Here is a 17,671-nt window from a genome sequence, read left to right as displayed (position 1 = left end):
ATACTAAACACTAAACAACAAAGATTAAGGTAGTGGAAAGAATGGTATAAAAAAAGGCCACTTACCCAGAAATGGACAGTTCACCAAAGGAAGGTCTGATATTCCTCTGCACCCTTTTCAAGATCACCCAAGGCTCCCTGCCCCAGACCCTTACATTTTCCCTATCCCACCCAGAATTTCGTGCACCACCACCTAAACAGAGAGGATTTTCTGTCATAAGGAAATCTGGCAATTCCACGTGAACTAACAGACAACTCCCAGCAAACCTAGGGAGTGAGGAATGCCCAGTAATTTGCATAACATGCAAGTAAGGAAGGGGATGCCTAGAGCCCTTGTTACCATTTTGTACACCTCTGTGTTAAAGAGACACTAAAGCAAGATGCTTCAGGTCCCCCCTTACACAGAGCCTACCATGGAAAGCATGACAGGCTAGGTCCCTATTCTCTCCAAATTTACTAAATGCTATTCCTGCCTCATAACAAAGCCGGAAAAATGCCTTAAGGCCAGTGATATCTAAAAGCAGAATGAAAAATCCTCTTCTCAAGGACCTTCCAGGGGTGGGACCTAATATCCAGCGCAGTCACCTGCCACTGCCAAAGTATTTTAAGACATGGGTCAACATAAGCTGGGGGCCTACCATGTCTGACTCTAAGACTTTTCACTGGTCCACCATTTTCCCAGCATCACAGAAAAGGCCTAAACAATTACTGAAAAATATTAACCATTATGGAAAGGTCTCTGTAAACGTATTACCTGTCAGGATTCCGGGGGTCTTAGCGCTCCTCTGGGTTGCCAATTGCGGCATAGGGCACGGGGTCTCCTTCCTGGCAGGACTCCTGGCGCCAGGGTTGCGGGTGCGCATGCACGAAAAGCATGGCAGGTGCGCACGCGGTGGAAAGACTGCATAGTGAGCCCGCGCCCATTAGTGGTGTCAGGTGTGGGCCTTGCTAGGAGAGGTTCCCAGCACACACCTTCTGCCTTTCTCTTTGCCATTGGCTCCCGGATGGAGAAGCCTCCTGGTTGCCTCGACAACCAGGGGTGATCCTAGCTCCCACTGGGTATAAATCCCAGTCAGAGCCCTGGCTCATTGCTGAGTTATTCTACCTATATGGTGCAATCACCTAGCCTCCTGTGTTTGCTGCTACTGCCATTTCCTGACCCCTCGTCTGACTTCCCATTGCTGACTCCTTGGCCTGCTTTCGCGTTCTTGAATCTAGCCGCCTGCCTCGACCCAGACTGGACTTTGACTTCCCCTTTGGACTGCTCCTTTTGTACCTCGTTTTCGGACTTGTGCCCGTTCCTGCCAGTGGGTTGCGCTTCACGGTCCAGGCCGACGATACCTCCTGACATTACCAAGATTGTATTTCATAAAGTGCAAAGACAAAAAAAGATTGAATTGACCATTCCTAGGTTGCCCTCTCACCTAGACAGGTAAGTTACATTCTGTTTGATAAGGTTCAGGATATTTCCCCATAACAGTTGGAAAAAACAGCTGTAGACCCTTATATAGAGAGAGACCAGCAAGATACAGACAAGGCTGACATACGTATATAATGATCAGGATCAAGTGGGTTTTGATCAAGTCAACCTTCTTCCTCAAGGAAAATCTCCATCTTTTCCAGTTTGCTACCTTGCATTGGCATCCACCACCCTGCTTTCCAATTTAAATAACCCACATAAAAGGAAGGGCTTGATCTTTTGTAAAAACACATTTACTGTGCTATATTGACTGTGGTCCATAAATATTTATCAGGCCCAGGTGCAAGGTGTACCCCCAAGAGACCAAAAGGAGGGACCACCCCTTCACTCCTTTTTTGCTGAGCAAAACTAAGGCTATATCATGAGCACATTTAATGCTGGTGACATTAACCTCTTGCCGTCCGCCCGTAGTAGTAGGCACTGCAGCATCTGCGGGTTGCCGTCTCCAGACGGCAATTTTTTTCTGCTCGCGCGCGCCCCCTAGCGTGCACGCACGGGCAGAAAAGACCCGTCCAATGCGAACACCCGGTACCGGGTGTTTCACATATAGGCGATCGGCGGGTCCATAGTACGGAATAAATGTCAGTTAAAGTACCGCAGCGCTGAATACTGAAAAATGGCCTGGATGGGAAGGGGGTTTAACACCGCGGATGTCAACTGGTTAATGGTCACCACCCATAATGGAGTGGGAACTGCCATCAGGATGATCGGGGTAGTCATTTACTAACCTCTACTACACCCTCATCACTCAAAACAGCTCCCCTTCATGGCTCCCCCTCATCCATAGGTAATAAAAAGATACAAAACTCCGACACCATCTCATCCACTGATAAAATTGAAAAATTATTGCCAAGAGGAATCTCTTCTGTGTCCGAATGCAAAGAAAGCACCACTTTACTCACCCACCTCTTCTTCTTCTTCCTCTCTCTCCTCTCCCACCTCTGATGAGCTGAATCTCCCTCAACAGAGGGTTAGACATTGGACATGGACACACCTACCTCAACCCCATCAACCCCACCCCCATCCATCACCTACACACTTTCCTTGCCACATTTGTGCTGTCAAGGCGGAGAGACTGGAGGAGGAGCAGTGCAATGGGAAAGATCCACTAAACCTGCCTCTCCAGCAGCATCTGCTAGACTGGAGGATCTGTGCACACCAAAATTAGCTACCACCACAGATGGAACAGACTTGGTGACCACATTACTAGAGGAAACAATTACAACAGAATCTAATACAACAAAGGTAACAAACACAGCAGGAGGGGCTACACTAGTTTCCTCCCTAGTTTCAGCTGCCTTATCCTCTTTATCAAGCCTCTACAGCTCAGTCTCCACACCTAGGAAATTATGCAGTATTCAATCAGCTATTTCTAATTCCTCTGTTTATGGAGGAGCCCCTGGGCACTGGCTCGGCACACTGTGCCTCTGTCCACTGACTAGGATGACCCAGCTGCAGGTGCAAATTGCACCCAGACTGGGCATTTTTGGAGGGTACAGGATACTGCAAAGTGGCCTTTAGCACCGCAGTTATTACAAACTTCAGAAAGACAGAGAAAGGCAAGTGCTGAATCACATTGCCCTGCACCCTCAATTTCAGCCACATTGTCAAGGCACCTGTCCATATCCAATGCATATTAAGGACCTACTGCATTGGGGTGTTTTGGTATTTGTGTATTTGTTGGTGTACTATTATGTGTCACCCTGGTACTTTGTCATTTTAATCACTATGAACATATAACTTACTTTGCAGCAAAGATGATTGAACATTTTCCTGATCTGATATCTTTCACAATAGAATGTAAGTATTGTCCCGGGTTTGAAAAGGTTATCACTTCTTTATGCCAGAATACAAAAATGGAGACTCTCCGTGTTAACCGACCAATGATAGACAAGGAAATAATCCATTTGGGTGAGTCAATGATTTATATTTTGTAAATGCCAATATATAAGCTACTTTCATAAAACACTAGAAAGAGAATATATATACATACACAGTACTGTGCAAATGTTTTAGGCAGGTGTGAAAAAATGCTGTAAAGTAAGAATGCTTTCAGAAGTAAAAGTCTTAACGGTTTATTTTGTATCAATTAACAAAATGGAAAGTAAATGAACAGAAGAAAAACCCAAATCAATCAATATTTGGTGTGACTGGAAACAGCATCAATTCATTAACCCCTTCATGACGGGAGACGTTTACTGTATGTCATGAAGTGCACAAATGACTGGCCATGTACACTGTACGTGACCAGTCATTTGCTGCTCTACAATGCTGGTAACCGCTGAGAATCAGCGGTTACCATTCATTGATGGATGCCTCAGTATTGAGGCATCCATTAATGAGAAAGTTAACCTTTTTCAGACACCCGATCCCCTTCAGGAATCGGGTGTCTGAAAGTGAGAGCAGAGCCACATTTGCAGCTCATGCCGTCACTCTGACAGCTGGTATAGATCGGGAAATCCCGATGTATACCGTCTTTTTCAAAAAACTTTCAGCAATAGAAACATCATGGGGGGAATTTATCATAGCAATTGCGAGTGTTTGAACTTGCACGGAATATATTTGCACCAGATTTATGATGCTAGTGTAATGTTGTTGATAAATGAGGTTTAATAGACTTCAGGAAAGAAAACTTGTAACTTCAGGCAAAAAGCTTAACTGTCGCATCTTCAAGAAGTGGTCATGGGGACTTCTTAAGTTGTAATTGCAAAAAATATGCAACTGAAAAAGTAGTGCAAGCTCTGAAGAAAACAGGTGCAAAACACGTGCAGTTGGAAAAGTAGTGTAAGCTCAGGTCAAAACAGGAGCACATGTGGAAAGACAGATTGGCACATAAAAAAATGATCTAAGAGGCTAAAATTGTCACAATTGCTTTGATAAATTCCCCCCATTGTTTCTATTCCTGAAAGAATGTTGCAGTTTTCTGATGGTTGTTGGAACGATCAGAAAACCTTTAGACCACCTTCACACTGAGCAATTTGTAGCGAGATTTCAACTCCAAAATCGCTCAAATATCAGCTCAATGTCGCTCAATAAAACTTGTCCAATGCATTTCAATGTAGCTGCTCACATCTCACAGCTCAATGTCGCCTGTAGCTCGTCGCTCAAACTTGTAGCTCGAACATGACCTATTTTTCGGCTGATTTTGTGCGATTTGGCCCCAATGGACATTAATGGTGTAGTTTAATGTCGCGCGACATTGCTGCGCTACGTTGAGCTACAGAAGTTTCACTTTTGCACAGAAATATAAGAAGGAAGGAATGATGTCACATCAAGACCACTTTTGATTGGTTACACCCCAATGTAGCAGCTACGAAGTCCCTGCGAAAAGTAGCGCGACAAAATGTGCACTGTAGCTCAATCTAGCTCAATGTTGCTCAGCTCAAAATCGCGTTGAAAAAAGCTTTGTTGGATGTAGCTCAGTGTGAATGGGGTCTCAGTGACAGCTGATCCTGAAATGCTGCAGGATCAGTGTCACTAAGGTTATTATTGGCTGTTCTTAAGTTTGAAGCAGCCTAATAATAACCAAAAATTAATTGATTCATTTATCAAGCAGTAATAGTGAGATTAAGTCACGATGACTGCTCGATATAATTAAATAAATAAAATAAAAATGTAAAAAGTTTTTAAAAAATAGTGAAAAGTGTAAAAATAAAAATGAAGTGTAAAATAAATAAATAAATGTAACAAATAAAAAGAAATGTAACAAATAAAAATGATACATTTTGATACTATCATTTAAAAATATTTTGCATATAAAAATGAACCCCTTACAATGAAAATCTGCAACTGAGCTGCAGATTTGTTTTTCACCCTAAGGGGTTAATTTTTTTTAAACCCCATCATGACAGTGATGTTCACAGTATGTCACTGTTGCGCTCGACTGAGCTGCTCGGCCGTGATCGGGAGCTGTACGGGCTATTGTGAATAGCCCGTACAGCACCCCCTCGGTTCTCCTGAACCGAAGGGGTCCTGGGGCCGAAGCCAGCCGAAGGATCAGCCGAAGCTACGGCCAGATCCTGCGGCAGCTTTGTGAATAGACCCCTAAGTGTGACACTTAGTGACATTGTATGTCAGGTGACCACTTTTAGCTTTAGCTTTTAGAGAAAAAAGATTAAAATGTTAGGTTTTAGTTTTAGGCCGTGTAGTACAGAAAAATTTCTACAATCCTAGGGAGGTGAGGTTTTTCCAAATAAATGAATGTATTTAATTCATTTTGTTAGCTGTGCTATTTTTGTTAAAAATACTACAAATCAAAACTGGGGAAAGGGTTTTTTCTTTAAGTTTTTTTCCTTTTTTTATATTGTATTTGTCCTAAGTGAGGCGTTAGGTACCCATATGTGATATAAATATATAGCCCTATCTGTCCTCTAAAAAGCAATATAATATGTGTGGGTGCACTTTGTAAGAAAGTATATTACAGCCATGGAAGAATCACACAGCAAAAGGATAAAAAGTGCGTCAGTCATTTACGAACAGAAACTAAAAACAAGCTCAGTCATGAAGGGGTTAAGTCTTCTAGGTACACTTCAAACAGTTTTTGAAGGAACTCGGCAGGTAGGTTGTTCCAAACACCTTAGAGTACTAACCACCTGTGGATGTAAGCTGCCTCAAATCCATTTGTCTCTTCATGTAACACCAGACAGACTCCATAATGTTGAGATCAGGACTCTGTGGGAGCCAAACCATCACTTCCAGGACTCCTTGTTCTTCCTTAGATAGTCCTTAATGACATTGGCTGTGTGTTTGGGGTCGTTGTCCTGCTCCAGAATAAATGTGGGGCCAATCACATGCCTCTCTGATGGTATGACATGATGGAAATTTATCTGCTTGTATTTCTCAGCATTGAGAATAGCATTAATCCTGACAAAATCTCCAACTCCATTAGCAGAAATGCATCCCCAGACTTGCAAGGAACGTCCACCATTCTTTACTGTTACCTGCAGACACTCAATATTGTACCGTTCTCCAGCCCTGTGAGGAACAAATTGCCTCCTGCTACAGCCAAATATTTCACATTTTGTATATGATATATCATCTGATATAAGAAGCTTTTCACTTTAAATTATAACTTGCATTTTACGTTTGCGGTTATTGTTTTTTGCTTTGTTTTTCAGCTTCTGTATTACCCTCTCTTAAAAATCTGAAAATTTTGGAAATTGAAAATCAGTATTCATTGAAAGTTGAATCATCAGAAATATTTGGTAACATTTTTGCATATAATTCATTTATTTTAAATACATTTGTCTTTTTTTTTTTCTCCATTTAATTTATAAAAACATGATCTAAGTATGAGACTGAATAGATATGTCTGCCGTAGCTCTTCTGTTATTCTCTTCATACCGCTTTCCCCTTTCTATAGTGCTCGTGTAGGGGATGGATCACATTATTGTTGCATTACACAGTTATTACAGTGGCAGCAGCTGGAGCTATTTTCTGCAGATATCATTAATGAGTAATTATAGACTGTTATAATATTATACTTTTATAAAGGAAAATTAATGTCCACTTTGTTTTAAAGTTTTCCGTAGAATAAAAAACAAATATAGTAAATTGGGGGGATTTCTGTCCCAAGCCTACTAATGCTCCCTCTGCTTTCTGAGATAATGGTACCCTATAGACTTTTGTGCTTTGGCAAAAGAGGCCGAAGGACTGAGGCTTATGTGTTTTGTGATTGGTTGGTGGACTTATCATTATTATTAGGGATGCACCGATATATCGGCCGCCGAAACATATCGGCCGAAAATGGCACTTTTGGCTAAATGCCGAAAGTGCCATTTTCCGCGCCGATATATCGGTGCATCTGTGATTTCTTTCCTCCCCGCTGGGCACTGCTGTGTGTCCCAGCGTGGAGGAGAGAAAGTGACAGCGGACCGAGCGCTGCGGGACAAGAGTGCTGTTAGCGGCCGGTGTCTCTCCTCCCACACCGCTCGGCCGCCTATCACAGTGCAGCAGAGCGGTGTGTGGGCGGAGACGGTGCTGTCACAGGAGGCTGGGCTCTCCTCTCGCACCGCTCGCTCAGCCTCCTGTGACAGCGTGTCAGAGAGGAGAGCGAGGTACAAACACTCAGCAGTGTTCACGATCAGTGATCGCTGAGTGTTTGCAGATAATTGAGGACATGGTATGTTAATATATCCTCAGTTATGAATGATACAGAAAAAGAGATTGAGGACTCTGTGTTCTCAATCTCTTTTTTCTATTTTAAAAGGGAAATATCAGGGGTCTGTTTAGACCCCTAATATTTCCCCAAAGCCCCTAAAAGTAAAGTAAAAAATAAAAAATATTTAATAAAAAATTAATAAATATAAAAAAAATTAAAAGTAAAAAAAAAAAAAATAACATATTTAATTTTTTTTTTTAAATTTAAATAAAAACATTTTCGGTATCGGTTTCGGCCTGACAATTATTTCTATTTCGGTTTCGTTTCTAAAATTTCATTTTCGGTGCACCTCTAATTATATACCTCTAATATATAGTGGGGCAGACACTTCTGTGAGAATTTTATTGCCAATGCCTAGCTCCCGCCAAAATCTTTTTGCTAGTTTTCTATAGAGTGGTATAGAAGATGTATCTGATATTTATTGCTATTTTGTGTGTAGGTTGACATATTCCTTTAAACCTGTTCGGTGTCACTGAGACAGGAAGTGAGAGAGAGTTTTCCAAGTGAAGACAAATACAAAAATAAAAACCTGGCTAAGGTTCTAACCCTTATCCATTCTACTAAAAAAAAGTGCTTTGTTTTTTTGCAATTTCTCCTCCTTTCCTACTTTAATGATGAGGGGAAGGAAATAAAAGGAAGACCTCCCTGAGGGAGAAACTGAAAGCAATAAAAACATATGATGTTCTCCTTGCCCATCCTAAAACTAAAAAGAAGATGTCTGTAGTTGGGCTTTATTAGAGAATACACAGAATTATTTAATTTTCTTTTTCTAAATATTTTATCTCAGCCCAATCTTTAGCATCGTTAGAGAAGCTTGAAGAACTCACTTTCCCAGGTGGAATTGCAGCAAGGAAAACATTGCCCTGTTTCATACAGCAATTGCAGCATATGCCCAACCTCAGGAAGCTGTACATTAACCGCAGACTATTGATGGACAGCAGCCTGCTAGAGCTTGGTAGGTGCACATGGGGCTGTGCCACAACTGACAAAACATTACTGGGAACATACAACAAACATGCCTGCTGTTTGCACATGACCGGCTTCAATTATGCAGCAAATTGTACAAAATTGTGTCTTGATATACACAGCATAAAGTATGACCCACGTGCAAGAATAAATAGCACTGTCGGGGCAGAGATATATTTAATATACTTGGTACAATGCCCTGCCATAAAAGTGCTTTTTGTCCTACTATTTCTATAATCTATTAGATTACTCAAGGTCATTACACATGAGTGAAAGTGTTGCAGACAACAAATCAAATTGGCTCCCTCACTGGCCAGACCAACAAGATGTTGCTCATGTAGCAATGGTGATTTTGCAGTGTTGCGGCCAGTGAGGGGGTGACTTCTTCTGGTAAAGCGGAGCTGTACTGCAATGATTATGAATAGCCAATGTGACATCAGCCTGAGCCCCCATTCACATGTAGCGACTTACCTTTGCAGCGGCCGGGATAGCGCGACTTTCGGGGCGACGTTCCAGCGACGATCCAGCGACGGTAGCGCGACCTTCTCCGTCGGGCTCCATAGAAAAAAGACAAATCGCGCAAAATCCGCCGAAAAAAGGGTCCTGTAGAAGTGAGCTGCGACCGCGACGAGCGACACGTGACACGGAGCTAAGACAGCTCCATTGAAGATCATTGGCCGGCGACTTCTCGCGATATCGCGCGGCAAAAATGCGCGATATATCGCTATGTGTGAATGGGGCCTGACTGTTCTATTCCTAGTAGCCTTGTATAACATTTGTCAACCCTAGTCCTCAGGGGATTCTAGAAGCACACAGATGACTAAATTTGTAATATTTTAATGCACCAAATAAATAATTCCATAGTATTTGAAAAAACTTAAAAGCACATTTCCACCTTTGCCAAGTTATTTAAAAAAAAAAAATTATATTTCTTTAGTTTAAGTGGTGTAAATACCTTGACCTGGTATCAGCCTCTTGCAGTCCACAAGACAAGAGAAATGCTGATAGAATGAGAAAGCAGAGTGACACAGAGATGAACTGGTTGCTGTGCTGCTTCTCCTTCATTGAGCAGTTCCAGGCTGGCAGTGAATTCATGACAGCTGGGGCTCAAAGGAAGTGGGTTGAATTATGCTGACCATCATTGAAATGGGATGACCGAGGAAATATTATAGTGGAATAAAGTACTGTGGAGAGGGGGGCTCTAGATTAAAGGTGAGAATTGCAGCAAAAGCTTGTTTTATTTCCTTTTAATGGGCTTTTACTTATTTTTGGACTGGAGTTATACTTACTCTTACATGTTGAAGGTTTTTTAGTCTCCAGCCTGTCTTATACTAAGCTGTCACAGATCCAAGATATGGCTCACAAAGCTGCAGAGCAGCTTTTTAAAATCTTCTGAGCCAGGCCCACACATGTTCTGAGTATTCTCCACTCAGTCCTATGGAGCATTTGTACCCCACCAAAACACACTGGGGGTAATTTATCAAAGCAATTGCGAGTGTTTGAACTTGCACGGAATATATTTGCACCGGATTTATCAAGCTAGTGTAATGTTGTTGATAAATGAGGTTTAATAGACTCCAAGAAAGAAGACTTCTAACTTCAGGCAAAAAGCTTAACTGTCGCATCTTGAAGAAGTTGTCGTGGGGACTTCTTAAGTTGTGAGTGTTTTCTTAGGTGATGCTCCAGTTTCAGACAGCCCAGAACAAGTCCAGATGAAAACACTTGCAAAAAAGGTGCAAAAAACATGCAGTTGAAAAAGTAGTGCAAGCTCTGAAGAAAACAGATTTTCACATTAAAAAATGATCTAAGAGGCTAAAACTGTCACGAACGCTTTGATAAATTCCCCCCATCGTGTATAGGATTGAATGGGGAGTGCACCGTGCATATGTGCAAGCTTAATAGGTTTTCACAAGTGGCTTTATGGCTTTGTGGGTGATATCTCACTGACAAGTAAGTAGAAGAGTGGCAGGGGGGTGACAGCAGGCTGCTGTACAATGTAAGGTACAGTTAGACTTTCAAAACTTACTGTTAAAGGGCTTCTGAGTCGGTGAGCACACATTTAGTAGACGTACTCGTTTTAGTCGTTGGGGCTTTCCTACTACTATTTTGGATCCTATTTCTACCTGTTTAAACTAGTGTCTTGACTTGCTCTATTAGCTTGACCTTCTGCCCCTGATGGCTCCATGGAGGAAATGATCCTGCCAAAGGGACAGAGGTGCCATCTTAATCCATGCACTGCAGAAATCAGATCAATGCCATGTCACCTAAAGTGATGCACCTAAGATGTATAATGGTCAGGCTTTACAGACACATTGTAATATCTATTTAGTTTAGGTTAGATCATTCAGAAATCCGGTGAATGGGATTGTGTAAGATTTAGTCCAGCCATTAATGCTGAATTAAATTGTACAGATCAATAACTTTAGGGATGAAAAATAGTTTAATTAAATCTAAGCAGATTTAACACTGTATGATGTAACTATATAATGTGAGAAATGTTCTGTATTCAGTTGGATTCTTCATATGTTTAAGGGTAATCTTACAACATTATACATACAATGTACAATTATAGTTTTTTTCACGCAGTTCCATTACTTTGAATATACTGTATATGTTTATACTCAAATCATACGTAAAATAGATTGTGGAAAAGATTGTACCTTGTGTGACCAAGTTAATGGAACAAGCATTATTAGTTGCATACCTTGGAGCCTATGGCTTTATGTAGTTCATTGACTTTCCTAATTGATGTTTCATTGCTTATTGATACATATCACTTTCTTTACAGCCAAAGTCTGTGCAGGCGGCTATCTAAAGAATTTGCAAGTTTTGGACCTTAACAATAACATGGATATCACTCAGTCTGGATATAGAGATTTCCTAAATGTTTTAGATAACGTGCCAAAATTACAACATTTTGGCATCTCCAGACCCATTTCAGTACAATTTAAAACAGAACCGATAACTCTGATTGCCTTACTTCGATGTGTATCTAAACTGCATCACCTGAAAGAACTGGACATATTTGGATGGCTGTTGGATGAAAAAGATATGGAACTGATCAATGAGATGAAGTTAAAGCATCCAAATGGAAACAATCTAATAGTGTTTTGGCAAACAACGCTACCATTCCTCCCAATTATCGAGACATAAATGCACTTTTTTTTAATAAGGATGTAATCGCTGGCAGCTAAGGAGAAACTATAATGGGGGAATTTATCAAAGCAATTGGGAGTTTTTGAACTTGCACAGAATATATTTGCACCAGATTTATAAAGCTAGTGTAATGTTGTTGATAAGTGAGGTTTAATAGACTCCAGGAAAGAAGACTCGTAACTCCAGGCAAAAAGCTTAAAGGAGAACTAAGGGGTTAGGGCTTTTCCCCTTAGTTCTCCTAAGAGTAACGGGAGGACACAAACTAGCGTCCTCCCGTCACCCAAAGCTCAGTAGCTGTAGCTCGCGGTATACTGAGACGCCGCAGCCGGAATGGATCCCGACAATTATGTCTGGATCCACCCAGCTGCGTGAGTGACAGCTGGCTCTGCCTATTTAGAGGCAGAGCCAGCTGTACCCGTCCCCGTCGGTTCCGCCAGTCAGCGCTGGAGGATCGGACAGGGGTGGGGGAATCCAGTCACTCCCCTGCCACGACTCTCTGCCGGCACAGGATAGAAAAGTGAGCGAGCGCTGATATGCTCTTTCAGTGTCTGTTGAGGAATTTCACAACGAATCGCTATCACTCAATTCTGCAAGTAGTTCTAATTTACTATCGCTGTTTTGTAGCTGGTCTAAAACCGATTTTGACCTAAAACAGCGACGATTCTGCGACCGAGCTCAGTGATGTGCTTTCAGTCGATGAAAATCAGCCAGGTGGTGGTGCTGACGAGTGTTAGTTGCGAACTACATTTGTCTGTGCATGATGGGCTAGTGGTAAGAAAATTGAATGAGGGTGAGATGTCTGGACAATAAAAGTTGTACAATGGTTGTAAGGTGTACGACCACCTTAAGAAGGGAGTGTGAAACCTCTGGAGAGAGACCACAACTTCCTCAATGACCGCAGATCACACTGACCAAGAACAGGCTTTACTTGCTTACAAGAAAGTTGCATATATGTATAGAGAAATACAGCATCAACAGCAAACATAGATCATAGATAAACATGCATACGCATAGAGACGGAAATTACACTACAGTGCCATCTAGTGCGCAAAAGACAATATTACATCTCTTAATGTCAGTAAAACAAATCATTACATATTAACACATGTTGTTGCATTTCCAACACTCACTGACTTCAGCAGCTCACTAAGGGCCTATTGGTGTGTTCTTACCAAGAAGGTTAATTGTGAACAGCCACCAATCAGACTGAAACTTTCACAGACTAAACCAATTTGTCCCACCATGGCAGAATGTGGTGTTATAGGGGTCTGGAGAGAAACGGAGAAAATGGAACTCAAATGAAACTGCTGAGAAAAAGGAGTCTACTATCAAGCCCTGAACTCGACTTGAGGAAGAAAACCTTTGGCCTGAGCTGTGTCTAGAATGAGACATAGATATTTCAAGCAATGTGTCAGTTCCAGTGCTGAATCCTGAAGTTTAGGCTCCAACCAAACCATTTTAATGTCTAGACTGCTGACATTATAGTTCTGGACAGATTTCAGCAATTTCTTCTATAGGAGGTTGTCTAGGTATCCCACGATGGGAATATCCTGTGTTGGGGGTCAGTGGGTAGAAGAATGCCCCCTTATGGGGGAGGTCAGTGGGTGGAAGAATGCTTCCTTACATTGGTGTACGTGGGTAGAAGAATGCTCCCCTTCATTAAAGTCAGTAGGAGTACAAATGTGCAAGGAACATTCAAGCCATTCACATCAGGGTGGTCTGTTGCATCATGTTTGTTTTTGGTCAATTGCTCTGCGTTGGAAATGCGTTGGTGCTTTGTGTAACACAAAGTAGAAAAGAAAGCATCACACTCAGACATTTTACCGCACATTGCAGTCCCCAGCTAAATTGCACAGGTGTCAGCACTAATCTATTCAGGAAACTAGCAGTAAGGAGAACACTGTCAAAGAGGAAGAATGGCCAGTGCATACAGAAAATGGCTGCCCCACACTCTAGTAGCGCAGTGTGCAGTGATAGATATCACTGCCTGTTGAGGACAGGAATGGGCTCTGGGTGAGGTGGCAGGGTCATTAGTAATCACTGCTGAGCTGCTGCAAGGCTAGTGCCATAGATAGAAAGGGAGCTGTGCCTGGTCCTGACTGGCGCCCCATCTGCCCTGGGCCTCATTGCAGTGGTATGGTCAGCTCCAGAGGTAGTTCCACCAGTGGCAAACAGTGTACACTGCACATACATATGTGAATATGCCCTAGGTGCTATATACACGCTCAAAATAAGGAATCCTTGTACAAATGGTAAGGGTTTTTTTGGCAAAAGAGATACAAAGGGGTCTATTCACCAAGCTGCCGAGGGCAGCTGAGTGAATGACCGATCTGAAGTGAAGTGAGCCGAACACTGTTCGGCTATTCACTTCAGGCTGGTACGTCTAATTTCAGCCGTACATCGGCTGAAATTAGCCGTACATCGGTTTGCTTCGAGTGGCTTCGGGTCGGCCGAACTAAATCCCAAGGTTGTTCGCCCCACCCGAAGTGCAGAAGGAGTGACTCAGCCGATCCAACATCTGGATCGGCTGAGCCGAACCTCCGGCAGGCTTCTCACTGCTGTTCGAGCTATTCTTAAAAATGCCGAACAGCAGTGGATGAATAGCCAAATGCCGCTGAGCGACATTCGACTCGGCTGTTCTGCTCGGTCCCTCAGAGGGACCGAGCAGAACAGAAAAAAAGAGTGAATAGAGCAAAAAAAAGTAAATAGAAAACGATTGTGTGGAGCTAGCAGTGACAGCTAGCTCCGCCCAATAGTTTTCTATTGTCCGGCGGCTCTGCTGCTGTAAAAAGAAAAAGAAAAAAAAAAAACTCTCCCGGGCGCTCTGGGAGCCTCCCGCTCCCGGCCGCCCAGGAGAGAAGCACTGATGTGTCTTTTTTTCTTTATTCTGACACGAGCGATGTCAGAATAGAAAATAAAAAAAAAAAGAGAAATTTCCCATTGAAAAGCATTGGGACATTGTAACACACGAGGGAATTTATCAAAACTGGAGCAGACAGAATCTGGAGCAGTTGACCACAGTAACCAATCAGCTTTCCTTTTCAGTTTGTTCGGTTAAGCTTTGAAGATGAAAGTGAGAAGCAGATTGGTTGCCATGGGCAACTGCTCCAGATTCTGTCTGCTCCAGTTTTGAAAAATTCCCTTCACAATGTACATGAGTCAGGGGTGCATACAAAGTGCAAGGGTCAGGAGTGCGCATCACACAGAGTGCAGGGGTCAGAGGTGCATAATGAACAGTGAACAGGGTCAGGAGTTGGTAATGTACAGGCCAGTGTACAGAATACAACAAAAGATTACCCCCATTTGCCAGTACTATTTCCCCCAAGCCCAAGCAAGGTATTTATGAGACAATAAGGCAAATTACCCCATTAATTGCAATCACTCTCCTTATTAGACTACTGGCCAGTAGGGCTAAGTGGAGTCTTGCCGGTGCTGGGGCCCTCCGTTGGAGAGCTTCTAAAAAACACCAGTAAACTGGTAGGATGGTATAAGACTACCAAAAAGGTATCCAGGTGATCCTACAAGAACAAAAGAGGTACCTGGGCCCACAAAAGGGTTTCTTACTCTTGAGCCAGCCTTCAGCGACCACCCAGATGTCCTCTAGCACAGGCATAGTGGTGGTTCCTCTGCATTCTCAGGATCTCATGTAGCAGTCTTGAATCCACTTGCTTTCCACAGAAGCAGCCACCTTTTCTCTCACTGACAACTTTAGAACTAGCAGAAGCGATCTGTAACTGTACTCAGCAGATTGCTTGGCAGGCAGACTAGAACAACTGTGTGCTCTCCCTCTCTCCTTCCACATTCCCTTCCTCTCCTATACAGTCTTTTCCTCCTTTTCTCTCTCCAGGCACTCTGGGAGCAATAACTCTATGTTCTTTTAGCTGCTAACATGTCTCCTGTGTCTGGACTTTAGTTCCCACAAGTCCCTGCAGTCCCATAAATCAACAGTTACCCAGGATGCTCTTCAGACAATCTCAGTTTTCCTTACAGTGGTTACTAGGGATGGGCTTTTTCAAGCTGCAGCAACCAATGAAGATCCTTTTTTAGCTCTCCTCTCCCTGCAACTATCCATCAAGCAAGGAGTGAGCCATTGCCACTTTAATTTGTCAGGATCGATAATTTACCACAATCCGGCTGGTGCTACAGATATTTTTGTATTATAGCTCATTAATAAAAGAGTTGTGTTCAGTCACATACCTAGATATGTGGCGCCCGGGGCTGATCATTTTTAAACATGCCATCCCCCAAAAAAACTATTGAAAACTATTAACAGTAAAAAAGCAGGGGGGCGTGGCCTGACCATGGCTGTGAACAGACGCGTGTGAGGAGAGCTCCACAGAGTAAGGGAGCATTTCTTCTACAGTTGATCTTCCTGATACCACTTCGCCCTATGTCTAGAGGGGGTAAAAAGTCGCGGACCCCCCGCGCTCCACCTCGCCCTCGTGTGCAGGCTCACCTGGACTCTCACAGACCGCGGTGGGCTTTCAGGCCCGAGGCCCAGCAGCACAACCCATGTGTGCGCGGCCTACTGTAATATCTCCGGCCACCCCGGCAAAGTCTCCAGCGGCCAGACCACCATGCTCCCCGAGATGGAACCTTCGGATCGGGGAGGAACCTCATCTTCCCCCGCATTGTCTCTGCCGGACCCTATGCTGGATTTGGCGGCCCGATTGTCGCTGGCGGATTCGGGGACACCTGGCGGTTTAGGCCTCATGGACAGGTCGGACCTGTGCGCTATCCTGTCCGTGCTGCCAACTAAAAAGAGGACATGCAGGCCATGATCTCTCAACTGGCCTCCTCCCTGCGATCGGACCTGGCGGACGTGAGAGTGGGGGTAGCCCAACATACGCAGCGCATAGAGGCACTGGAGGAGGCAGACCGCTCGATGGAGAGCAGGATCACCCGGCTGGAAGACTCCCTGGGTCAGCAGAGGGCACAAACGATCCAGCTCCAGGTTCGCCTGGAGGACTCGGAGAACCGTAACCGGCGGAACAACCTGAGGCTGCGGGGCATCCCGGAGGCCACTGGTGGATCCGATCTCAGGGCGGCCGTGACCTTCAATGGTCTGCTGGGTAAGCCCCCGACAGATCAGATCGAACTGGATCGTGTGCACAGGACCCTTGGCCCTAGAGGAGCTCATGCAAATAGACTGAGGGACATCCTCTGCCGAGTACACTTTTTCGCAATAAAGGAGGAGATACTGCGCAGAGCCTGGAGGCAGGGTACAGTGGACTTTGATGGGGCTGAGGTCCAGATCCTACCAGATGTTTGCCCGCAAACGCTGTACCACAGGCGCCTTTTAAAGCCTCTTACTGATCTACTGCAATCAAGAGGGATCCCTTAACGGTGGGGCTTCCCGTTCTCAGTGATTGTTGGCAGAGGTGAACATTCGCGTCAAGTGCCAGTCCCTGACTGGCTGGACACCCCTTCACTGGACAGCTCTCTCCCCCTGAGGGCTAGGCCTACTAGGCCTGCAAGGAGTCAGGGATCGCGCCGGAGGTCGGCATCCTGGGCTTCGCTGCAAGACTGCCCGGGAGATCCGGAGAGTAGATCGGTTCTGAGGTGTCTCACCTACAGGTACCAGGGTCGGGCCATGGGAAGGGCAGTACAGTGGTGATTCCTCTGTGGCCCAGCTATGCATTGGAGCTGTGCGGTGCGTAGCCTGAGCCATGGGACTATGCAGTGTGAGCATCTGCTTGTTTTATGGGTGCCTAGCTTTCCCTTGGAGAGACATTGAGCGTAGCAGCCGACAGGCTGTTGGGCCCTAGGCAGGATCTCTTCGACACCATACATGCCGACCACAGATTCCTTCTGTACTCTATCGCCCCCTGTGGTGCACTGCTGCCCTGTGGTACTGATAATGTTGTCTTATACCAGTTTAAGGGTTTAACTAGGCTAGCTACATGTCGC

The 17,671-nt window shown here is 44.0% G+C and overlaps 1 protein-coding gene across 1 annotated transcript in view; it reads left to right on the top strand.

Annotated features, from left to right (window-relative positions):
* Positions 1-11,808, top strand: part of LOC108802396 (baculoviral IAP repeat-containing protein 1e-like) — a gene marked incomplete at its 5' end in the record, with an annotated part of 32,724 nt that extends 20,916 nt beyond the window's left edge. The window contains 4 exons of the mRNA XM_018574256.1: positions 3,232-3,390; positions 6,597-6,683; positions 8,427-8,594; positions 11,394-11,808. Of these exons, the coding sequence (XP_018429758.1) occupies positions 3,232-3,390; positions 6,597-6,683; positions 8,427-8,594; positions 11,394-11,758 (779 nt within the window). The remainder of the gene's footprint in view (positions 1-3,231; positions 3,391-6,596; positions 6,684-8,426; positions 8,595-11,393) is intronic.
* Positions 11,809-17,671: the final 5,863 nt, after the last annotated feature.

The sequence above is a fragment of the Nanorana parkeri genome, unplaced genomic scaffold (genome assembly GCF_000935625.1).
Source record: "Nanorana parkeri isolate BGI_ZX_2015 unplaced genomic scaffold, ASM93562v1 scaffold2840, whole genome shotgun sequence".
NCBI lineage: Eukaryota > Metazoa > Chordata > Amphibia > Anura > Dicroglossidae > Nanorana > Nanorana parkeri.
The sequence above is the reverse complement of the archived record's forward strand: the minus strand, read 5'-3'. Positions and strand labels throughout refer to the sequence as shown.